Raw genomic sequence first — 24,470 nt, forward strand, 5'->3', positions numbered from 1 at the left:
GATACACTGAGTCTCTTATGTACATTATGTACATAATGTAACGTGGTAGCATTACTAAGTGGGATTCATAGCACAAGGACTTTGACCTAATTTTTAAACAAATTTGAAAATTTAATTTTGATCCAAATTACACATGGCTACACAACATATACATGTAAATACATGTACATGAAGTGAAAAATTATCTCCTAGAAAAATACCGTGCATAGTATTAATTTTGTCAAATTTCTAAAATTTACTGTGGTAATAGCACTATTAAAAATCCTGTGGGAAACCCTGCAATGAATTGCATGAACATTACTAAGAACAATAATTATTTTTAATTTTTAAACCAAAGAAGACAATAAAATAGAAGTAGTATTAGACTATAGATCTACGTGTATGCATGTTCTGCTTGGTATTTAATTGTTTTCAAGTTGTCTCAATAATTTTTTATTTAGGAAACCAAATGATGCATAGTAAGGATTTACTAAAGTTCCTTAATAGTTCTAACAATGTATTGTTGGAACTATTGTTGTAACTATTAAAGGTAATTGAGTATGTAAGTTATATTGTTAACTATGTATTGTTTTTGTATTGATGTACTGTTGTTGTTGTTGTATCGATGTACAATACAATACCATGTATTGTATTGCATTGTTGTTAACTATGCATTGTTGTAACTATGTATTATAGTTCATTGCAAAGTTTTAATTTCATTTAGTTCTCTTTCTCTTCATTTCTGTAATGATGAGAGAGAGAGGGAGGGATATTGAAGAACAGGAGAGATTCCTTCACAGAGCCATAAATATTTGTCTTGTTTTTACGTACTTAAAGTATTAATATCTAAACACAGTAAAACACTGAAGAAATTCATATTTTGCACTTTGAGATTTGCAAAAATAATGAGCCCCACCCATTGTTATCACATGATTCAGGCTGGTGTGCCAGTTATGCTACCGCGTTAATGATAGATAAATACTCTTTATATTATACTCTTATTCTTTAGTGGTAGTATTCAGCTAATATTTACTGGTGATGACTTAAACTCAGTTCAATCTCCTACTATTACTGTCAATGATACTACACTGATTCCTAATAGTGTTGAGGTCAGTATAGTATTCTTATTATATAGTAATGCATCTCTTTATACAGCCATGTCTCGCTAATGATAATATTATACTCATATGTAATGCTCCTAATATTACTAATGTGGCTGACAGCAGTTACTATGGTGAACGTATTGAGTACAAGCTAATGTTAGATGGAGCAGAGTCACCTAATTTCATGAATGCAGGTCTGAGACTAACACTGCAACCTGATCCAATATTTACTGGTATTGATGCTAACTCAAGATCTATATCAGTGGTTGATATTAATGACATTACTATTCTAGTGAGTTGTAGTTGAATGTATAAACTAAACTGCTTTGTTAAATATAGGGAATGAATGTTGGATCAGTTAGCCCATCAGAGATTAATATTACACTAAGAGACAATGATGATGATATTTGTACTGTTAGAACAACTTCTAATACTGTAAGTGGTTTCTGCATAATTCATAATACTATGATAAAACCTTATAAACAGGAGATTACCTGTAGGCCACTCAACAAGCCATCAGGTACCACATTAGCACTAAAAATAAGAATATTCTTCATTGATATGCACAGTCTCGTTATATGCATCTACAGGTTAGAGTAGGAAGGAATCTAGTGTTTCCATTTATTGGTATCACTGGCCCTGAATGGACATTTGTATGTACTAGTACTGGGTCTACTTCAATTGGAGCCATTGTTGGAGGATTTGTAGTATAGCTAGCATCATTATTACACTATTAATTGTAGCAATACCATTGATAATTGTCATTTTAATTTTAAGAAAGAGGGCAAAAGACGGCAAAGAAAAGTAAGTTAATACTAGATTACATACTGTATTACACATGACATGTGCCTACTAGTCATTTTCCTCTTCATCCTCAGGTAATAATTGAAGTATATTTAGAGTCAACTGTCCAGTCTTTCTTGGATTGCTTTCCTCAAGCTTAACCAATGCTTTATGCAACTTCATAACACTGTCGCCTTTGCACTGGAGAGAAAAGAGGCAGAATTTATGCTGTCAAGTGACTATCACATGATGTGACCCACCATGTCATGTGACTTGAGGTTCATAACTAAAGACTTGATTGACTCCAGTATTGGACGATGATTAGCAACTTTACTTGATTTGAGATCAGTGATAAAACACAATATCAATGGATCAATGATTTCCATGTCACTCAAAACCGAAGGCAAGCGTATAGTAATTCACGTTATAAAAACCACCTGTTTTTTTGAGAAACACAATATAGATCTACTACTACTTAAACCATATCCTAACTTCTGAATGAAGAGATAAACGTACACATGTAAGAGCTAGATATTTAGAACTCTTACCAATCTGAAATGGTTTCCTGGAGTTTGTATATCATTAACAGAATTAGGTAGAAGCATTTAACTAATATCCTAACAAGAGTTAATATTTAAAAAGCAACAAAACAGCCATACTGGAAATTGATCAGAGAGAGTAGTAAAGAACAGATTGGGTACATTTGAATTCCTACAGTAAACAAACAATAAGTAGTATATGTGTACATACTAATAGGTGATTACTTTTTAGTGATCATGTGACTAAGAGTTTTAGTGTACAGATCTCTAACCTTTTCCACCTGCAGCCCACCTTTCTATAAAAAGTTATTCCAGTTTTTCTTGTTCGAAACTCAACTGGGATATAGATAGTATATATATAATGAATTAAAACTTTTACTTTGATAATAAAAAACTGATAATGAACCTGTACTAGGACACTTGGAATGAAACTACTTGCTATGAAACTAGACTTGCATAACAACTTATGTTGTGCACATTATCAGCACAATTTGGTCACTTTTTGAGAGAAATTTCGGCCTGGCTGGGTTGTAATTATTGTGAGGTATGCTAATGATATTCATTGCCTGTGCTATGCAATGAGCTATTCTTCATATCATGAAAGCAGCAGCAACTTTTCTCCTCTTTCTCACACTAGCTGTTCCTCCTCCTTTGGTTAATTCTCAGCCACTCATCTCTTCATCTCTATCCAGTACAGTGACTCATGTTGCTGTTAGTGCTAATGGAGTCTTTGTGAGCACTGCCAATCAAGTACACCATTTCTCTCCTACTCTACAACAATCAGAGGGCTCTCCTGACACTCCTGGTGGTACTGTTACTGGAATGGCTAGTACACCTGATGGTGAGTGGTGTGTAGTGTGTACTGATGCTGGAGGTGAAACATGTTCTGTTCTTAATGGATCTAATCTTGAAGCTCCTGCTAATAGAACAGTGACTAAAAGTGGGATTGCAATTAGTCTAGCAGTGTTCACTGGAGGAGATGGCAACAGCTTTTACACTGGGAGCTTTGTTAATAGTCATATTCTATATCATCAGTATGGGTTTGCTGGTAGCACACTATCAAGAGCTACTAATCCTGTACATCAACAAACTTCAGGTTTTAATCGTGTATTTGTGAGTGGTTTCTTTGCTTCAGGATATGCTTACTATCTTGTGAGTGATCCTTCAACAAGTGGTGTTAACAGACGGCTTCGTATAATAAGAGTATGTAATGACAGTACAGCTGATGGCTTCAACAATCAATATGAGCTGACTTTAGGTTGTGATGGTAATAACGGTTTCTTTAATCCTACTCTGATTGATGTATTTGTTATTAATGGAAAGACATTGTTCATTGCAATACGTTTTGGTTCAGTGGTTGATGTATGTTCATACAGTCTGCCTGAGATTAACTCCTTAATGGATGCTGCTTATCAATCGTGTGTAGTTGATGGTAATGGTAATAAAAATATCTTTTGGCAGAATTCTGTATCATGTTCAGTAGGATTATCTGGAAGCATAGTGAGTTTTAATCTATACGGTACTTGATATAATTATAATCTCCCTAACAGTGTAGTATATCTGATTCAAGAAGTGGTACTCCTGCTCCAGCAGTTGGTGCATCAAACCCCCTCACTCCCACTGGTCTAATTACTAACACTACTATACTGAATGGATTAACTGCTATTGTTGGAGTGTCCATTGATGACACTAATTTTATTTACTTTGCACTTACATTAAATAGCAATAATTATTGCATCAATAAGGTTAGTAGTTGTGTTACAGTCTTTATACAGTTTGATAAAAATCCTACAGTATCACTTGGTCAATAGTACAACCCTTAAATTTATATCTCAAGTTACATCAACCTCTACAGTGACATCATTATCCTGGTCTCAAGGTTCAGAGTATGTGTATGGTATTAGTGGTACTAATGTAAGTATATATAATGATTAGTAGTATACTAGTGTTGTTGATGTAGAGTTCATGCATATACATAACTAAGTAATGACTCATAAGTGATGTCAAGTATATGGGTTAGACATAAAAATGCTACTACGATTAGATAACGAGTCAGACCATTGTATGGTATCACAAATAATTCCCCATTACTAATTACTATACCAGAATCATCAGAATATTAATAATAAGTTACTATACATACTGCATTAGGTGATTGCATTAAAGACAGAGGGTTGTTCCAGTGCCACTAGTTGCTCTGAGTGTGTTAGTTTAGGTGATCCATTATGTGGTTGGTGTATGATAGAGAACAAGTGTTCCCGTAAACCATTCTGTCAGGATAATGATCAAACAGGACGATACCTAACACAAGGAGACAGTAGTTATTGCTTTGACGCATTATCTATTGATCCAAGTACTTATGTAATAGATATTGAGCAACAACCTCATCAGGTATGTATCATTAGCAATGGTGTGACATTGAGTTCTTTCTCTCTTAGATTGATCTGACATTTTTACCAGCTCCTCCTCCTTCTAAATTACCAGGGGAAGAATATTTTTGTGTTTTTAATGGTATCATGAGTCCATTGGAACTATCAATGGGTACTAATGCTGGTAGCTGTTCAGTACAAGACATAGTGTCTCAGGTCACTGGCATGCAACTAGGTAATAACTTTTATACAGTATTAATCTTTATTGTTACTCCTTTCATGTACTTTTTAACTGATATTTCTCTTCAGACACTACTTTTAGTATATACAGTAATAGAACTGGTGTAAATTTCTATACAAGGCCTACTAGTTATACTTTCTACAGTTGTCCTACAGCATCAAAGTGAGTTGATGAATGTGTGTATACACTCAGAGGTAGCACTAGCAAGATACTATAAATGTGACTGCTATTGAATATTTAATTTTGTGAATTATGAAACAATCTATGCTCGAGTGTTGTCCAAACAATATTGTACATTAGGGCATAGGCAGTTTTTGAGTTGTAAAGCAGTTTTAGTTGTGTCTGCATCACAACTGAAAGTGGTGCATGAACAACATACCACTTTTAAATGGAGCAGCAGTCAGTTTACTTGTGTTTGGGTGCAGATACAGCATTTTCAAGGATTTCATTCTTTTCATTAGGTGTAGTGCATGTCTTCAAAGTGAAACATGTGGTTGGTGTCAATTGGACTTTACATGTACTGGACAAAACTCATCATGTACTACTGGTGAATGGTTCAATGTAAGAACTGCATAGCCTTTCGTGGCATGATGTGCTGGTATTCTTTTTAGATAAAAGATGGTGGTAGTGCTAGTAGTTTCTGTCCTTTCTTAGAGCCTAATTCTGTTACATTTGATGGTAGATATACTCAAGCAGCTAATGTTACTAAGAATTTAACATTATCAACTAGTAATACTGGGGTATGTGCTGTAACTGTAACAGCATTAATTATGGATTGTCATTAATTTTATAGTCTTCACCTGGTCTCACTTATGAGTGTGTGTATGGTACTGATACTAGAACTGCTACTGTTAGTCATGACAATAAAGTGACATGTAATAATAATCCTGTGGTGAGTAACAGTAGAATATTTAGTAATAATTAATACTTGTTTAATAGTTGACAATTGGAGGAGGAGGTAGTACTCAGAATGTCTCATTAAGTCTCAGACAAGTTTACAATGAAAATAGATATACAATAGAGACTAATGCTACAGCAAATCTCAATGGTAATTATAATAAATATTAAATCATAGTGTTTTAATTATATTGTATATTGTGCAGTTATTTTGTATGATTGTCCTACATTGGCCCTTGGTTGCTCATCATGCTTAGCACAGAGAATTGATACTGGATTTAGCTGCAGTTGGTGTAATAGTAATAATCAATGTAGAGACATTAGTGATTGTAATGATGCTAGTGCTGTCATTAGTACAGGAAACTGCCCTCTACCAATGATTACTGACTTTAATCCTAAGGCTGGTCCCCCCAGAGGTGGAACAACCATCATTATTAATGGAACTAATCTGGGTACACAACGCTCTGACATAGAGTCTGTTATAATTGGTACTAGAAACTGTATTGTTGATGAATATGAACCAGGAGTATGGATAACATGTACTATTGATCCTGATACTAGTGATACTGCAGACAGGAATGAGACTATCATGATAAGAGTGACCAGATCCAGTGGTAGTGTGAGTGTCAATAGTACAACACAGTACCAGTTCATAACACCAATCATTCAATCAGTGAGTCCTACATATGGTCCTGTTAGTGGTGGTACTAGAATAAGAGTACAAGGTACTAACTTTGATATTGGTAATAAAAAAATGACTAGAGTAATAATGAGACAATCATCATCAAGAAAGAAGAGAAACACATGTCCTGATGTTAACTGTAATATCACGTAAGTAATTGTATTATTATGATTATTGTGAACATTAATAGGAATATTACTAATACTGAGATCAACTGTATTACTAGTAGTATTGATGATACTGACTGTGTAAGGAATGTAATAGTATCAGTCAATGGAGCTTCATTCTCTAATACTAGTATAAGCTATCAATATAGACCAGATCCTACATTTGATAGTATCAGTCCTATGATCATAATACCAGCGTAAGTATAATTCTGGTAGGTAAATACTCTTTATTTATATTATATATACTCTTATTCTTTAGTGGTGGCATTCAACTAGTATTCACTGGTGCTAACTTAAATTCAGTTCAATCTCCTACTATTACTATCAATGATAGTAGACTGATTTCTAGTAGTGTTGAGGTCGGTATAGTAATCCTATTCTTTAGCATATGTATCTCTTTATACAGCCTTGTGTCACTAATGATAATACTACACTCATATGCAATGCTCCTAATATTACTAATGTGGCCGACAGCAGTTATGGAACATCTATTGAGTACATGCTGATGTTAGATGGAGCAGAGTCACCTAATTACATGAATGCAGCTCTGAGACTAAAACTGCAACGTAATCCAATATTTACTGGTATTGATGCTGACTCAAGATCTATATCAGTGGATGATATTAATGACATTACTATTAGGGTAAGTTATAAGATATATAAAGACTAAAAACTGATGTCTTTGTTAAATATAGGGAATGAATGTTGAATCAGTTAACCCATCAGAGATTAATATTATGTTAGGAGACAATTCTGATGATGTGTGTAGTATCAGAACAAGCTCTAAAACTGTAAGTGGTTTCTGCATATAATACTAATATCAAAAACCTTATAAATAGGAGATTACCTGTAGGCCACCCAACAAGCCATCAGGTACCACATTAGCACTAAGAGTAAGAATATTCTTTATTGCATATGCAGTTTCATTAATATGCATCTACAGGTTAGAGTGGGAAGGAATCTAGTGTTTCCATCCAATGGTATCACTGGCCCTGAATGGACACTAGAATATGCCAACACTAGTACTGAGTCTATTACTAGCACTGGATCTACTAGTACTATTATTACTACTATTACTACTACTACTGGCCCTACTAGTACCAGCACTAGTGCTCCAAGTTCTACTTCAATTGGAGCCATTGTTGGAGGATCTATAGCAGCTAGTATCATTATTACACTATTGATTGTAGCAATACCATTGATAATTGTCATTTTCATTTTACAAAAGAGGGCAAAAGACAGCAAAGAAAAGTAAGATATTATAGATTACATATTTATAAGCTGTGCATATACAATCTACTTTTGAATATAATAGGCCAATATCTCACAGAGGTAATTTAGCAATCCCAATTTCTATGAACATCTATCAGGGCATCACTAGCCAAGATAACAATCTCTTTCCCCAGTCTAACCCAGCATACATTAAAGCATCAGATATTCATGAAATACCTGCAAGCAAGAATGAAGAATTTTTATTTGTAAAGAAAGCTAATAATGAAGATAATGAAGGTCATGTTGATACAGGAGTGATTGATGATATTGCTCAAAGTTCAGAAGATAAAGGAAGCTACGAAAATATCTCAAAAGTAGATGGTGATGCTAATTGAAAAATTCTTTTCAGTAGGCCATTATTTTTATTGCTATTACATAACAATTTCTCGCTGCATTTAATATGTAACATTTCCTTTGTATGCCCATAAATTTCTAGTTTAGTTCAAAAATTAATTATTTTGTTGAGTAGCTAGATTACCATGACATGTACCTTAAAAGTTAAATTAATCATTTCCCTCTTCATCCTCAGCCATAAAAAATTGGTCAGTTGACTGTAAATGTACTTCAACTATTAAATAATTGAACTGTCCAAGTTACTTTCCTCATGCTCAACCAATGCTTTTGCAACTTCATAACACTATCAGGCACCTTATACACTGGAGAGAAAAGAGTCAAAGCCAAGTGACTATGACATGATGTCACCCACCATGTCACGTGACTTAAGTCTTATACTAAAGACTGGATTGACTCTAGTATTGAGTGATAATTAGCAACTTCACTTGATTTGAGATCAGCGATAAAATGAATCAGTGATTTCTGTGTCACTCAAAACCAATAGCAATTCATGCTAATTAATTAATTTAATACAATAACTTGACTCTAATAATATCACAAGAGTCTTAATGATTTTAATGATATCACAATTACATGTACTCTTGATGATAATCATTAGAAAATATTTAATTTTCAAGTGCAAATCAGTATGATGGTCTCTTCTCTTCTCCTATTCTTTCTGAGTATACTAGGATCAAGTAATGCTGTCTTGCAGTATCAACTACAAAATGATACTCTCTCTACTTGCCTTGTACTGAGTGATGGATCCCTCTTGATTGGTACAGCCAGTCACATTATAAAGTTAAACTCTGACAGTTTAACAGTAAACTCATCTCTTCCATTGAACACTACTACTAATCAACTATTGTTGCTCCTCAATGATACTGGACTCAGTCAGAATGTTCTCTCTTGTCAGGAGCAGGAGTGTTTTCTTCTCAATCCTAATGACCTCACTAACACAGTCAGTGTTTCTGCAAGCCCTACTCCTTCATCATTCCTATTCCCAACAACACCTGACATGCCAGGGCTTTATACTGAAGACAGAAAATTTTTTGTTGGTAAAGATGCTGCTTCACCTATTGCTTCATCAATCAGTAAACTACAGTATTCATCCTCTGGCTCTCAGCTACAAATTGTACTGGTTGGAAGTCAACAAGAACATAATATTAAGCTTACTAGAAAATTTTTAAATAATTTTCAGCATAATGAATTTGTATATTATGTATTTGTCCTAGCTGATTATGGCTCCAAAGTACAAGTAGCAAGAATATGTAGCAACGATACTGGAATTGAGCAGCTTAGTATGTCAACACTTAAAACATACACTGAGGCAGAATTACAGTGTAATGAAATGATAAATCCTGATTCAATTACAGCAGCTACCTTTGTACAGTATATCAATGGAGAATCAATGATTATGGTATCAATGAAGAGTGGCAGTACTAATATCTTATGTGCATTCAATGTATCAGAAATTAATAGAAAAATGAATGATAAGTTATCCTCATGTAAAAATGGGCAGGGAACATTGTCCTTAAAAAGAAATAGTGGCAGTAGTTCATGTCCGAGTAATTTAGATCAAGATATGAAAAGTGTAAGAAAAATAATCAATACAACTTTATAATAATGGATCATTGTACATTTTAATAGGCAATTATGGCATGCAATAGACTAGGACAATTTATTGTTCCATTTGAAGTAGATAGTCCTACATTCGGAGTCAGAGTTGCTTTCACATCTGAAGTATCTGCACTTAATAGTCTTGCATATGAAGACACTGTGTATCTATATGCTGGGTCTCATCAAACAATTGAACAGGTAAGTAACAAAGTATTGATTTTAACAAAATAATTATTTGTAGTCTATCATCATTATACATGTAGTACTATTTCACAGCTGACAATTTGTTAGTTTCAATTCGCAACATCACTACAAAGACTAATGAACAAGTGAATAAGATTAAATTTTCCCCAGACGGTGAATATTTATATGCTCTCTCACCAACGCATGTGAGTGATCATACATTAACTGTCAGTTAACATTAATTAACAGGTTGTTAAAGTAAAAGCTTCATTGGATTGCTCAACTGCAACAAGTTGCTCTGAATGTGTTGTCAGTTTTCTTTGTGGTTGGTGCCAGTTAGACTTTACATGTACTGGGCAGAACTCATCATGTACTAATGGTCAATGGCTCAATGTAAGTTATTCCTTTTGTCATTTACAGTATACTTTGCAGTCTTTGTTGCCCAGTTTTCATATATATTGTTTGTGGTTGAGGTCTAGGGTCATACCTAGTTTATATACCTACCAGTATAGTTAGTGTGGTTTAACTGAACCCCTATGTCAACAAAATCTTCACTCACCAGATCCAAACCCTTTATATTGTTCTATAATACAAGTGTATTGGGAAATGCTTGTGGTATTAATTTTTTGTGAATTTGTTTACAAAATTAAAGTGATAAGTAAATTTCCCAATACACAGTAATAACAATTTGTTTAATGTTTACTTTTATAATTTACTTAACTTCACCTATAAAACTATATACCCTGGATACTACAAACATGTTTATAGATTTATGATATCAGTTAAACATAATAATACAACAAATGGGTGTCAAACTCCCAAACCAAATTAATGCATGCATGTCCAAAATCCCAACTAAAGTATGAAATATGTGTGTGACTTTTCTAGGTTAAAATTTAGCTGTATATACACTGTAGAGCTACAGTACTATAGTGCTAGCATTAAGTTCAGAGAGTATATTGAAAGTTGTTTTCTATTGTAGGAGTTGTAATTGAAAACAGCCTAATTCTTGTTTAACTAATATGTACTTAACCCACAAACTAGTGTACAGCAGAAATTTTGGAGGGAGTAAATTTTGGCAAACGATTAACTGTTGGTGGTTGGGGAGTTTTAATTTGGAGAATTTGTGACCGTGTGCCATTGAGTATGGGCATAATGGCTCAACTGTGAATATTCAGTTTAGCAGATGATTATCAAAACACCAAATTTGCCAAATTTAGCTAACTTTCTTCAAATTTGCTGCTATGATATTCATACTAAGAAACCAACAGTAAAATTAATAGGTACAAAAATAAAGTCATTGGGCTCTACTGTTCCTATTAGAGAGTAAAAATTGCACCAAAAATCCATTGGACAATGTCATAACAATAAATTGAATACTTAATACACAGAAAGAGATAATAATTGGCTCTACATTGAAAGTCTACAATTGAAAATTGAGCTGCAATGAAATTATGTATCTATAATCAAACATGCACTGACAACATTATATTACAATCATAAAGCCCACTTCAGGAATTGTATACATGCATATTACATCATAGCTATTACAACACTTGGATGTGAAGCAGCACTGTATGTGTATGCACACAATATAAAATAAAAAAATCCATTTAAAATGTGATATGCACTTACCCTCATCCTAGATTTGTTTTTATGTCTGCTTGTGTAAACAAATTTGCCCCTGTGGGCCAGCACAAGAAAACCCTATAAAGTCAAAAGACATTGCTGATGTATACCAATTAAAAAAATTTTAGGAAACATATTTTATGCCATTGAGCCTTAATTATTTACAAGAGTCTTGTTTATAGGTACAGAATCAAGGTACAGATACTACTAACACTTGTCCTTATTTACAACCTAACTCTGATACATCTGATGGAAAATATACTCAACCAGCTAATGTTACTAAGAATTTGACTATATCTACAATCAATACTGTGGTAAGTTACAATTACATACTAATGATAATAATAATAATTCTCCCAATATTATTGTAACAATACTCACTATTCAATATCACAGTTTTTTCCTGGTCTCAGTTATGAGTGTGTATATGGTGCTGTTACTCGAACTGCTACTGTTAACAATGACAATATGGTGACATGTAATAATGATCCTCTGGTGAGTAACGTACGGTAAAGTGATGATTATCTAAAAATTGTTTGATAGGTAACAATTGAAGGAGGAGGTGGTACTCAAAATGTCTCATTGAGTCTAAGACAAGTTTACAATGGAAGGACATATACAATAGAGACTAATGCTACTTCAAATATTAATGGTAACTGAAATAATAAATCAATGAGTAATCATTTTCTGTTATTTCATACAGTGATCCTATATGACTGTCATACCTTAGCTGTTGGTTGCTCATCTTGTTTAGCACAGAGAATTGACTCTGGATTCAACTGTAATTGGTGTAATGCTCAATGTAGGGACATTAGTGATTGTAATGATGCTAATCCCGTCATTAGTACAGGAAACTGTCCCCTACCAATGATTACTGACTTTAATCCTAAGGCAGGACCTCCTAGAGGTGGAACAACTGTCATTATTAATGGAACTAATCTGGGAACACAACGCTCTGACATAGAGTCTGTTATGATTGGTAGTAGAAACTGTATTGTTGATGAATATGAACCAGGAGTATGGATAAAATGCACCATTGATCCTGATACTAGTGATAATGCAGACAGGAATGAGACTGTTACAATAATAGTGACCAGGTCCAGTGGTAGTGTGAGTGCCAATAGTTCAACACAGTACCAGTTTATAACACCAATCATTCTGTCAGTGAGTCCTACATATGGTCCTATTAATGGTGGTACTAGAGTAAGAGTACAAGGTACTAACTTTGATATTGGTAATAAAGAAATGACTAGAGTAATAATGAGACAATCATCATCAAGAAAGAAGAGAAACACATGTCCTGATGTTAACTGTACTATAATGTAAGTAATAATGAATATTACATAATCATTGTGAACATTATAGGAATATTACTAATACTGAGATCAGTTGTGTTACTGGTAGTACTAATGATACTGACTGTGTGAGAAATGTAATAGTATCAGTAAATGGAGCTACATTCTTTAATAGTAGTTTAAGCTATCAATATAGACCAAATCCTATATTTCATAGTGTCAGTCCTATGATCACAATACCAGCGTAAGTATATACTAGTCTAGTAGATACATGCACACTCTTAATACTCTTATACTTTAGTGGTGGTATTCAACTAGTATTCTCTGGTGCTAACTTAAATTCAGTTCCGTCTCCTACTATTACTATTACTGATAGTAGACTGATTCCTAGTAGTGTTGAAGTCAGTATAGTATTCTTGTTGTATAAAGTACCACATTTTCAATATAGCCATGTGTCATTAATGATGATAGTACTATGCTGATATGTAATGCTCCTAACATTACCAATGTGACAGAAAGCAGTTACTATGGTACGTATATTGAGTATGTGCTGATGTTACACGGAGCAGAATCACCTAATTACATGAATAATGATCTGAGACTGACACTGCAACCTAACCCGATATTCACTGGTATTGATGTTAATTCAAGATCTATATCAGTTAATGGTGGTCAGATTAATATTTTCATTGCAGTGAGTTTAAAGATAGTACATATTTTAATGCTATATGTACATGTATTTTACTAAAATTTGTGTTAACTGACTATCCTTTGTAGGGCATGAACATAAGATCTGTTAGTCAGTCAGAGATTAATATTACATTGGGAAATGATGTGTGTAGTATTCGAACGAGCTCTGATAGTGTAAGTGATTCCTGTATTAACAATGCCTATATACTACATTGTAGGAGATTAACTGTATAGCACCAAATAAGCCATCAGGTACCACATTAGCACTAAGAATTAGAGTGGGAAGAAATCTAGTGTTTCCACCAAATGGTACTGGAAGCCCTGAATGGACACTAGCATATACTAGTAATACCACTACTAGTACCACTATTAGTACTACCACTATTATTACTACTTCAATTGGAGCCGTTGTTGGAGGATCTATAGCAGCTAGTGTCATCATTGTAGTGTTGATTGTAGCAGTGATATTGATAATTGTCATTTTTATTTTAAAAAAGAGACCAAAAGAAGAAAAGTAAGTTAATATATATATATAGGTTGAAATCTTAACTAACATTATGTACATTATACTTATAGGCTAGCAGATAATACAGAAATTACAATGTTTGCCAATATAGTGTATGAGGAGAACACTAACCAGCCTAATCCATCATACATTAATGCATCAACTTCTCACATATATGATAGAATACCTGGAGACCAGTATGAAGAATTATTAGGAGTAATGAACACAAACTTACATACACCTAGCAATAATGATGCAGACGCCTGTAAAGATAATGAGAGCTACGTCAGTCAAGTGAATCAACAAGATCATGAAGAAAATGGTAGGTATGATAGCTTAACAATGGATGATGAAGAATTATATATTTGAAACATTTAACAGTTGTATTATTGTTAACATCATTTTTAGAATCATCTTATCCATGTAGTAACTGTAGTTATAGCAATAGTCAATTGCTTTGGGTATGGTTTGTAACTTTGTATGCAAGTTTGAATTTTAAGATCAAAATTTTGCCAAGACTAACTAAAATTAATTTTAGTCTCGAATAGTTATTATAATTATGTTTCAAAAAATTTATTATAATTGTATATTTCAGAAAAAATCTTTCAAGTTAGCATAAAGTGAAGTAATAAAGCATCAGAGATGACACTCAGTGCAATAGCAACTAATTTATTGACACCTCTTCACAACTCACTCCATGTAACAGAAAGATTATAAATAATAATTAAAATGAAACACATGACAGTCAGTCAAAAACCTAGTATTACAGCAACATGAAAAATGAAAGTCACAACACTAACTAGTGCAGTAGCTATTTCCATCTATATGATGGTACATATGGATCGTGCTCCATGAACTCTTAATTGAGAGCTATCAATTGGGGTCTCATCAGTTGGATTATTCAACTTCTGCATGACAGCCTGCCATATATCAGTAGGTACTGGCCTGTCTGAGGCACCACCAATATTCATCTGTAAAATAAAAAGTTAACAAGAATGACATTGAGTATGGTATGCTATAAATATGCATGCTCAAGGTTTCCCACAAAGCATGAAAAGTGAGTTAAACAGCATGAGCTTCATGAGCTGACAAGCACTACAATACATTGCATGGCATTTTGAGCAACTTTATAAATTCATTTAAAAAAAAATCTATTTTGATAAAAATTAGCTGAAATATTTCTACAAAATAATTATAACAAATGAGAAATTTCTGATTGTGATTTTTGTCAAAATACAATGTAACCATAGTGGGTCTTACAATCACCAAAATCTAATAACCCTGGGTATGCTTTATGCTTATTAGTTTTGAGATCAGTGAGGTAGTACATGTACATCAATAAAATGTCTGTCACTTAAAGGGACATGTTCACGGAAATAGATGCACACGTTACTGTAGAGGAAGTAAACATTAAATTGGGCGTGCAATAGATCATTAATTAATAGTTATAACACGTGTTTAGACACGTGTAGAGAGTAGAGACAGAGCAATCAGGCGTAGAACCAGGAGTAGGCATCTGTAGAACACTTCTCTTGACCAGAATCAGCTCTTTTGCTACCCCAAGATACTCTTTTTAGTGAAGAAACACCAGGAATATTTACAAGTAACCACTCGACTAGCCATTTTGCCTTAAATTTTTAGGGGCGCGGCCGTACGTTATGAATAGTTATCAACACTAACGTCATCATTAATGATGTCATCTTGAAAAGCGGGCCAGTTTTTCAAGATGATGTGCTTCCGTGAATATGTCCCTTTAAACTATCTCAAGCATGACCTCACAACCTTCTTAAATCCCACAATGAAGCCTCCTCTATAATAATTAGCCCTATGCCTTGAAGATATGTACATGTATACATGTTGCTTTCAATCACCATTAAATTTATACTGTACTACTACGTGTATTACTAAAATCTGATAAGCAATATTTACAACTGTATAGTATATTTGGATGTTGTTGTCAGTGTTTTGAGACCACTGTCTGGAGAAGCTGCCAAGTGCCAATTACATGTATTATCATATAATAAACTTGTAGAGATATTAATAATGAATAATTCTAATTAAGTCACTTACAGCACTTGGATCGATGGCCCAGGCAAATAAAACTTTCTTCTCTTTAGTTATACAGAGAACAGCTAAAAGAAACATATAATTTTAAAGCGTGTATCATACATGTAATCTACTGTACATGTATAAGTAGCACAAAATTCATATAATAACAAAGTTGTAAGCACACCTGGTTGAACTACACCATACTTATATTTCTTGATTTCTGGATGAACTTTGTAAAAGTTAGAATCATTCGATCCTTCGCCACCAGACACTTTAACAGTAATGTAATGTTCAGTGTCTAAATAGTTCCTCAATTTGTGCGTAATATCAGAATAGCACTAACAGGGAAAGATAAAAATAAATAAAGCAATAAAGAAGGATCATATGTACATGTATTTCCGACCATATCATATAAATGCATGTTACACAATTATCTAATCTTGTCCCTATAAAGATAACTTATCAAGGATATGATGTTCAAATCATGCTCTCGTGTTTTTACCATGCTTTTACCTAACCATATTCATATTGCCACTGATGTTCTTTATAAATTTAATTTTGTGTTGGATCACTTGGATGCAATAAGTTGAAGCTATTTTTTTATTTTTGAGGGAAAATATTTTTGCAAATTTTTCTTTTTTGTCACAAAACGTATAGCTTGCAAGCTACATGTATTTACAATTGAAATTTAGCAAAAAATATTTCACAGCCACATTAAGCCACTATAATAAGGTACTATAACATTTGCGGTTTAATTATTCTACATGTACATGTATGTGAGGCAACGTAATTATTTCATGTGGTTGTCAATGGTTAACATTTACATAGCCTGTAAGGAGATGACACTTCCATGATTTAGTGGGTTTTAATTTAGTGGGAAGCCCCACAGTAGTAGTAGTTGGGCAAGTAAAAAGGTACACAAAGCACACCACAATTTTGGCCATATCTACTTTATTTGTGTGTATTTTGAGTGTATATTCAACACACGCATACACATACATGTAAATATATGCCTAAAAGGTGCCCTATTTAATCTGAAAAGCTCTATCCAGCCTGTAAAGTGCTAGCCCTGGTCCTCCTGGAAGGCTTGTTGACAAAAGAAAGCAGAAAAGACTGTCTCTTGATAGCCATGGTAATTTTTCATGACCGAAAATGATGTCATTAATTAAATTCTCATTTCCGTTCAAAATTTTTGGTCGGGCATAGCCCATTCATGCTGCTACCTATGCCCCCTCCAATATAAACGCCAAGAAATTAAACACAAAAATTGAAAATGGAACAATTTACTCACTGAAAACGTGAGACCAAGGTCTGTCTCGATTTGATCGACAAACTCCTGAGGTTGAGCACACACTGCAAATAAAGCCACACCCTTGCCCTGCATCTCTGAGTAGAGGTCATTGAACTCCCTCAGATATGCCTAGTAGTAAGAGAGAGGACATACATACAATGTACACACGTTAAACAGCAGTTCAGAGTATCTTACTTTACAGTAGGGTCACCAGAGTCCTCGGTAGAATACAACAAACGTTGCCTCATTAGCAGACATTGTCTCGTTAAATAACTTAATCAAATCCTTCTCGGGTGAAGCCTCGGGAGAAGAAGCACTTTCCTTTTCCACTTGAGTGGACTCGGGAACCTCTTCCGTCGCCTCCACTGGAGTAGCCATACTTACAAGCTTTACTGCAGCCCAAAACTCTCACAAGTTTTACTTCTACACCTCGGACTGCCGACTGGGCTAGCCTTTGCTTTATTAGACCAATAACAATTTATACTGAATTGCTATGCTCAGCCCCGCCTCACTATTGCTGACCCGTATAAAAATAGACAACCTAATCAATTTGATAGTTTATATCTAGATGTACATTACCATAATAAGGATTCCAGCAAGTCTAGACTAAGCTAAATGTATACATGGTGCAAATGTCTCGTCTGCAATTTAATGAACAATAAATTTTTGTGAGAAAATCAATATTGCTTGAGTGTCACAGTGAATTGTGCGTTCTGTCAAAGTTTACAAAAATGAGTCAATAATTATTATGATGAAACTGCTCACATACATCTGGCATAAACTAGCGACATCAACAGAACTAAAGGGATAGAAAAGACAATAATTATTCATATACATAATATGTAACTTCAGGGCAATATGCTATTTCAGGTTAAAATAATGTCTTAAAAATGCCAATACCATATAGCGAGTAAATTTGGAGAGGCTAAATTTTGGTGAATTGCTAAATTTTGGTGATTGGCAGGTTTTAATTTGGCGAATGACTATCAAAACGCCAAATTCACCAAATTTAATCCCCTCCAAATTCACCCGCTATATGGTACGTCACTTTTAAAAGCAACAAATTGCATTGTACATCAAATAATCGTATGTGAAACACAATGTACATGTACATGTAAAGTACACATTGTAATTTTTGAGATGATAAAACTTCATGAATTTATAAGCCCATTATAAGTTCAGTTATTATTTGAAGAGGTGTGCTGAACATGTGTTCACAGGGTTTCCCAAAAAGCATGCTAAGTGTGCTAAAATGAGCTTCATGAGCTGACAAGTACATGTACTACAATACAGTACATGGCATTTGGAGCCACTTTTAAAATTCATAAAAAAATCTAAAATTGATCAGAATCATGCAGTTCAAACTTTCTACACAGTCACAGGAAAAATTATAAAAATGGAGAATTTTCTACTTTTCATTTTTGACAAAATTTGGTCAAAGCCCTGTAGTAGTACAGTACATAAACTTTGGCCCAAATTTTTGGGCAACTTATAAAATTCGAAAAAAATCCAAATTGGATCAGAATCGGCTCAAAGTTGATACACAGCATAAGAACATGTATATGTATCAGAAAAAATATTAAAATGAAGAATTCTCTCCCTGTGATTATTGTCAAAATAAACCATACATCAGACCATACATCAAAATAATCAGAATCTGTCAAAATTATCAGGGTCTTTGGGCAAAATTTTGGAGCAACTTTGACAATCCACCGACAAATCAAAGCTGCATAAGAATTGTACCAAAATTTTATGGGAAACCCTGCGTATGTGTATGTGTGTGTGTGTGCTGGATTTTCTTAACTACAAAATGAAATACAGCTAAAAAATCACTTAATATACATGTAGATGTACATGCATATAAGGTAGAAGGTAGCAATAGCTACTGCTAAAATCTAATTAAGGATTAAGCAGTCTTGTACACTTTACACTTTAGGCTAAAAATGCTACAATAGGTGCGTGTACATATACTGTACATGTAAAGCCTAATATGGAAATGACTGTTTGCTACTCAACAAGTTTTAGGTTGGCTACATAAAACAAAACTACAACAGTTATCAAAAACTTTAGTCGGTGTGATTCCTACAATTGAGGCAATAGAAGAGAACTACACATGTACATGTACTGTATGTAGATTTACATATACAAAAGGTTATTTTTGCTAGACCAATAACAGACAGAATTAGCTGTGTAATGTACATGTACATGTACATGTACAAGTCAAACTAACCTTCCATCTATGGCCACATTCGTTACACAATACAAAAGTAGTCATTGGCTCATCTGCACTTCTTGTTTGCATCTAATAAAATTATGATTAATATAATATTAATAATAATATTATGGCCATAGAAATACTCACTTGATTGTAGCTACAGTTCCTTTTTCCACACTTGCCGCATTTAAGCAAATCTGATTTGGTTCCTTGAGTAACTGCCATTTGTGAGTCTCTGATGGCCTCCTTGGTATACTCCTGCCTTAGCTTCTTCATGTCTTCACTGGCCATCTCCTAGTGGAAATTGAAATTATAAATATACCGTAAAAGGGGAAATTTTCACTTGTATAAATAGTTGTGTGATAAAAAATCATGTTGAAAATAATTCGTTGTTGCTCTCTGCCCACAAAAATTATTAAAAATTAATAATTAATAAACTTGATTATTTCCACCCATAAAAATTTGTGAAGCACGAGGAATCAAAGATAATGGAGGACTATGAAGTAGAGCCGTGCGTTTGAGGATAAAACATTTATCACAATATATGGACACCAGTTGTTGGAGAGGAAATTAACTGTATGAGAGAGCCAATAAATTCACAAGACAGATATGCTGTAGCTGTATAGTAAAGGGCAGTACTGTGATAGGCTATCTTCTTAGGAAAGTATCAAAGATATGCTCTCTTTTCTTGAGGAGAGGAGGATCTATTACCTGTATTGCCTTGAGGATCAATTTCAGCTGAAAGATAACCACCAGGACTAGGAGGAACCTGCTTAAAGTGCTGTGTGATAGACATTTTTATACTACTACTGACCCCGTCCTTTTCTACCGTAGCTTTAATTATTCTTGTATTATAAAATTTTGTTGTTGTATTTATACGTTTTGTATAAATTTTATTCTAAAATAATTTTTTGGATGAGCCTATCAACGAAAGTTTATATAGGACGAAAAATTCTCCTTTTACGGTACATGTATGTACAGTACTTGTATATACAAGTACATGTAGTTAAAAAGTGACACATAATAGGCACACACTAAAGAACTGACTTCAGTTGACATTTTAGCAATCCTGGCTGGTGAGATTTCCCCTGATATAATTTTCTGCTTCAGCCCAGGGTTTTTCAAATCACCAATATTAGAGACTCTACTCCTCACTCTGTTCTTATATTTCATATTTGTATCTTTAAACTCAGAAAATATTTGTAAGAAATAGTTAAGGTAAAAACACTCATTAATTAATATACATGTACATGTACATTTTGTAATAAGTAGAGGATATGATCTTCAATTGCAGCACTTAAGTTATATAGACGTGTATCATCTTCAATATTAACTAAAAGAAAGAAACATGTACATGTAATACATTATATAACCTCTCTCTATGTCTATTGTCCACTGCATTTCTCATTCTAAAATCAGTTCACATTATTCTATTCTCATACTTTCATTTTAAACTTTCCCATAATATACATGTGTACATGTACATGTACATGCATCACCTCTCTCTTAATGCATTCACATCATTCTAACATCAGTCTACCCCCATACTTTCATTCTTGATATACATGTACACATGTACAAGTACAATCTTACCTTCATTGAGTCCTTTCTTCATTGCTTTATAAACCATATCACGACAAGTGTTACGGACAGCATTACTAGTTGGAGGCACACGAGACGATCCATCAATTGATAATGAGAACTCTGGGACTGGCATAGTAGAGGATGTTGGAGTGGTACTACCATTGCTAGTCGGTTGGGCGGATGAGTTTTGAGGATTATACACAACCGGAGGAGGAGAAGATTGATCTGATGAACGCCTTCTCTCAGAAGTAGAAGATTTAGGTGAATCAGCTACAAGTAAATATAAAATAGATTGTAAATATTATTAATGTCATTGCATATACACAATGTACATGTACATGTACCTGATAAAAGTTTCTTCCATTGTTTAATTAGCTTCTTACCAACACCAGACACTTCACTGTCACTGCATTTCTTGCGTAAGGTGTTAACAGACAGGCCAACGTGTGACTTCTACAATAAGACATTATGTATAACATAATCAGTAACCAGTTACATTACACATGTAGATAAGATTATACTACATAACCAATTTGGCATTTCACTCATTAACTACTTCACTGTATAATGCACACATACATGTACATGTACATGTATGTGTACATGTGTACATGTACAGTAGTAACAGTACATGTACATTATATATCCAATAGCATGAATGAACATCTACATGTACATGTATATGTACTGTACATACAGAATTCATAATAAGTTTAAGTACAAGTAGGTATAGAGAGTAAAAAATTGTAATAAATAATAATTACTGTTATTATTATTATTATTATTATTATTAAATTACTGTATAAGTGGTTTTTTTCGAGGGTTGCAAATTTCGTGAATTTCGCGGATTTCCTCCTGATTTGCGAAAATAAAATCCGGAAAAATCAATTTAATACAGTACCCGCATGGCACACGTGGTAGAATTTGCGAAATTAAAATCTGCAAATTGGAATTTTAGCAGATTTTGTGAAATGTAATTCCCTTAAAAAAACCCACTTATACGGCATTAATAAAGCCAAGGCATTGAGAAATAATCACATAAAATGAACTAAGTGTGCATTGATATGTACATGTATGTGTGTATTCTAAGGCTTTTTAGTAATGAAAATGTGCACACTATCACCAACACGTGCTCATAAGTATAGGTTATACACTGAGGTAGAGGTTTCTATGGTATTTATTAACCGATGCAGTCGCGAGGTTAATAAATACCATAGAAACCGATACCGAGGTGTATAAACAACTTCTACCATGACACTTGAAAAACAACTACCAGCTGCTGATAATAAGACCACAGTTGACATACATACAACTTATCTAACAGGCTAGGCCAGTAAAGAATCAACCAAACTTGATAAATGGACTAATAAGAGCATAAGCGTAGAGCACCAAACTGCCAATCAATTAATTATTTAACGAGATAGGTTTATATTTTTATGAGCTAGGTTAATATGAAAAATAATTGACCTCCAATACTGCAATCTGATTGGTCAATCGCAAGGTGGCATGGTAGAATAAGTTTTATTAACTATTTAGAATACCGCATAGCGGGTAATTTTGGAGAGAATAAATAGCTTTTCACCAAATTAAAACTTCTACCATTACGTGGATGCTCAATAATTGCACAAAGTCCCAGATTCACCAGATTAAAAGCCATCAATCATCCAATTAGCCAAAATTTCTCTCCTCCAAAATTACTCACTGTACGGTAGCAAGTATCTTAGTGGGTGTGACCATCAGAAGCTTCATAATTCATGAAAATTAAAGTTTTGACTCAGTGGCCTACATTAGTGCTGGGCAATATTGAAAATTTTGAAACAATACAATATGATATGATAAATTTGATAATTGCCACAAATGAAGATATCGATAAGTTATTAAGCAACACCCATTAACTTTAATATTACTAAAACGATTAAGTAAAGCTAATTCTGAGAAAAATTATTATTAAAAAGCATTATACAAACATTCTTTCACTTGATATACTTCAGCTACTTCATCTGATTTCCAAAAAAGTACAGTTTAGTAATTTTCAAGATATTACTACTATAATCAGTATTAACAAGAGTGGATAATTATTTAGGGAGAGTGTCTAACCTGCCTATAATCTGTGATACCACAGTGCCTAAGTTTACATAGCATGGTTATTAGCACCAAGTAGCCATTCTTACGTCCTTATACTGATTCCAAGTCAGAAGGCTGCAAATAAGAAAGAGTCAACCATTAGAAGAACATATTCCAGTCTGCTCCTGCTTGTTTCTTGCACTACATGATCCTCAGAGTGGAGATATAAGTCTTAAAGTTGCCTGCATGCTTCAAACGCCATTTTATCAGCCACACCCATAAATTTGAAGATTCCTGAGATTAACTCTGTATACTTGCAAAAAACGGATGTAAACATACACGCTGTGGTATCACAGAATATAGGCAGGTTAGACACTCTCCCTAAATAATTATCCACTCTTGGTATTAAGGTTAGGTAACCATTATGTGGGCGCAGACATGTTATCAATCCATGTATTTCCTTTGATTTTCTTTGATATTGATAAATATCGATGCCACATTATATCGATTAAATATCATGAATTTCGATCACCCAGCACTAGCCTACATTGCCATAATTAATACTACTCTAGTCTGGCCCAACTCTTCATTGCGTGGGAGTGATACCCCCCTTGGCACCCATCAATAATACTGTTGTTACATGAACAAATCTGAATTACCTGTAACAAATCAAGAGTCATTGGCATTTCTTGTAAAGATTTGAGAAGATCCAATGCTTTTTCTGTATTCTAAAATTAATAGAAAAAAATGGGTGCGCATTAATTAGAATAACCCCTTCGAATGAAAGAAACACGCATCCCCGTACTTACCGGATTGTCTTCACCCACAATCTTCTCAAGAGCTTTACCAATTCTTATTATTTCTTGTTCTGTACTCATTCTGTGCATTAATTTTTGGTCACAATCATAAAATCATATCAGCAGCATCCACCATTCACCAACGTAATGTAAACTAGAAGGGCGTGGTTTCACTGGTTTGCT

At 33.9% G+C, this 24,470-nt stretch overlaps 4 protein-coding genes across 7 annotated transcripts; 2 read left to right on the top strand and 2 right to left on the bottom strand.

Moving 5' to 3' along the window:
- The first annotated feature begins 2,807 nt into the window (after positions 1 to 2,807).
- LOC105312866 (plexin-A1-like) lies at positions 2,808 to 8,590 on the top strand. Its single transcript, XM_011405831.2, has 18 exons — positions 2,808 to 3,904; positions 3,955 to 4,149; positions 4,199 to 4,318; positions 4,556 to 4,795; positions 4,843 to 5,008; positions 5,083 to 5,176; positions 5,476 to 5,575; positions 5,626 to 5,754; positions 5,808 to 5,906; positions 5,954 to 6,062; positions 6,118 to 6,742; positions 6,784 to 6,957; positions 7,020 to 7,119; positions 7,167 to 7,403; positions 7,456 to 7,551; positions 7,600 to 7,653; positions 7,704 to 8,011; positions 8,076 to 8,590. Exons 1-18 carry the CDS (start codon positions 3,002 to 3,004, stop codon positions 8,365 to 8,367), a joined length of 4,041 nt encoding a protein of 1,346 aa, XP_011404133.1. The 5' UTR covers positions 2,808 to 3,001; the 3' UTR covers positions 8,368 to 8,590.
- Positions 8,591 to 9,008: 418 nt separating this feature from the next.
- On the top strand, positions 9,009 to 12,313 carry LOC109582261 (uncharacterized). 4 transcript variants are annotated; one of them, XM_019996913.1, is made up of 4 exons: positions 9,009 to 10,183; positions 10,249 to 10,374; positions 10,418 to 10,561; positions 11,980 to 12,313. In XM_019996913.1, exons 1-4 carry the CDS (start codon positions 10,022 to 10,024, stop codon positions 12,166 to 12,168), a joined length of 621 nt encoding a protein of 206 aa, XP_019852472.1. In that variant the 5' UTR covers positions 9,009 to 10,021; the 3' UTR covers positions 12,169 to 12,313. The 4 variants fall into 4 exon arrangements, 1 of the variants encoding a protein (XP_019852472.1); XR_002184993.1 differs by having other exon boundaries at positions 9,009 to 10,374; XR_002184992.1 differs by having other exon boundaries at positions 10,249 to 10,561.
- Positions 12,314 to 14,838: 2,525 nt separating this feature from the next.
- On the bottom strand, positions 14,839 to 18,100 carry LOC100641381 (uncharacterized). The gene is made up of 5 exons (XM_003386796.2): positions 17,823 to 18,100; positions 17,628 to 17,756; positions 16,521 to 16,674; positions 16,358 to 16,419; positions 14,839 to 15,258 (listed from the first exon to the last, which is right to left on the bottom strand). Exons 2-5 carry the CDS (start codon positions 17,718 to 17,720, stop codon positions 15,109 to 15,111), a joined length of 459 nt encoding a protein of 152 aa, XP_003386844.1. The 5' UTR covers positions 17,721 to 17,756; positions 17,823 to 18,100; the 3' UTR covers positions 14,839 to 15,108.
- Positions 18,101 to 18,247: 147 nt separating this feature from the next.
- LOC100631868 (transcription elongation factor A protein 1-like) lies at positions 18,248 to 24,442 on the bottom strand. The gene is made up of 9 exons (XM_003386805.3): positions 24,300 to 24,442; positions 24,150 to 24,218; positions 21,771 to 21,879; positions 21,436 to 21,696; positions 21,122 to 21,175; positions 20,890 to 21,044; positions 19,990 to 20,136; positions 19,858 to 19,929; positions 18,248 to 18,426 (listed from the first exon to the last, which is right to left on the bottom strand). Exons 1-9 carry the CDS (start codon positions 24,375 to 24,377, stop codon positions 18,418 to 18,420), a joined length of 954 nt encoding a protein of 317 aa, XP_003386853.3. The 5' UTR covers positions 24,378 to 24,442; the 3' UTR covers positions 18,248 to 18,417.
- Positions 24,443 to 24,470: the final 28 nt, after the last annotated feature.

The sequence above is a fragment of the Amphimedon queenslandica genome, unplaced genomic scaffold (genome assembly GCF_000090795.2).
Source record: "Amphimedon queenslandica unplaced genomic scaffold, v1.1 AMPQUscaffold_13394, whole genome shotgun sequence".
NCBI classification, from domain to species: Eukaryota; Metazoa; Porifera; class Demospongiae; order Haplosclerida; family Niphatidae; genus Amphimedon; species Amphimedon queenslandica.

Bases quoted from the DNA above. Each gene is read 5' to 3' on its own strand.
- LOC105312866 (XM_011405831.2), top strand. From the start codon at position 3,002: ATGAAAGCAGCAGCAACTTTTCTCCTCTTTCTCACACTAGCTGTTCCT. The intron at 4,319-4,555 runs GTAAGTATATAT...ATACTGCATTAG, and splicing joins ATGGTATTAGTGGTACTAAT to GTGATTGCATTAAAGACAGA. The intron at 5,907-5,953 runs GTGAGTAACAGT...CTTGTTTAATAG, and splicing joins CATGTAATAATAATCCTGTG to TTGACAATTGGAGGAGGAGG.
- LOC109582261 (XM_019996913.1), top strand. From the start codon at position 10,022: ATGGCATGCAATAGACTAGGACAATTTATTGTTCCATTTGAAGTAGAT. The intron at 10,184-10,248 runs GTAAGTAACAAA...TTATACATGTAG, and splicing joins CTCATCAAACAATTGAACAG to TACTATTTCACAGCTGACAA. The intron at 10,562-11,979 runs GTAAGTTATTCC...TCTTGTTTATAG, and splicing joins CTAATGGTCAATGGCTCAAT to GTACAGAATCAAGGTACAGA.
- LOC100641381 (XM_003386796.2), bottom strand. From the start codon at position 17,720: ATGCAGGGCAAGGGTGTGGCTTTATTTGCAGTGTGTGCTCAACCTCAG. The intron at 16,420-16,520 runs GTGTGCTTACAA...TGTTTCTTTTAG, and splicing joins GTATGGTGTAGTTCAACCAG to CTGTTCTCTGTATAACTAAA. The intron at 15,259-16,357 runs GTAAGTGACTTA...TTTATTTTACAG, and splicing joins GGGCCATCGATCCAAGTGCT to ATGAATATTGGTGGTGCCTC.
- LOC100631868 (XM_003386805.3), bottom strand. From the start codon at position 24,377: ATGCACAGAATGAGTACAGAACAAGAAATAATAAGAATTGGTAAAGCT. The intron at 21,697-21,770 runs GTACATGTACAT...ATTTACTTGTAG, and splicing joins ATGGAAGAAACTTTTATCAG to CTGATTCACCTAAATCTTCT. The intron at 21,045-21,121 runs ATATCCTCTACT...ACTATTTCTTAC, and splicing joins AAGTGCTGCAATTGAAGATC to AAATATTTTCTGAGTTTAAA.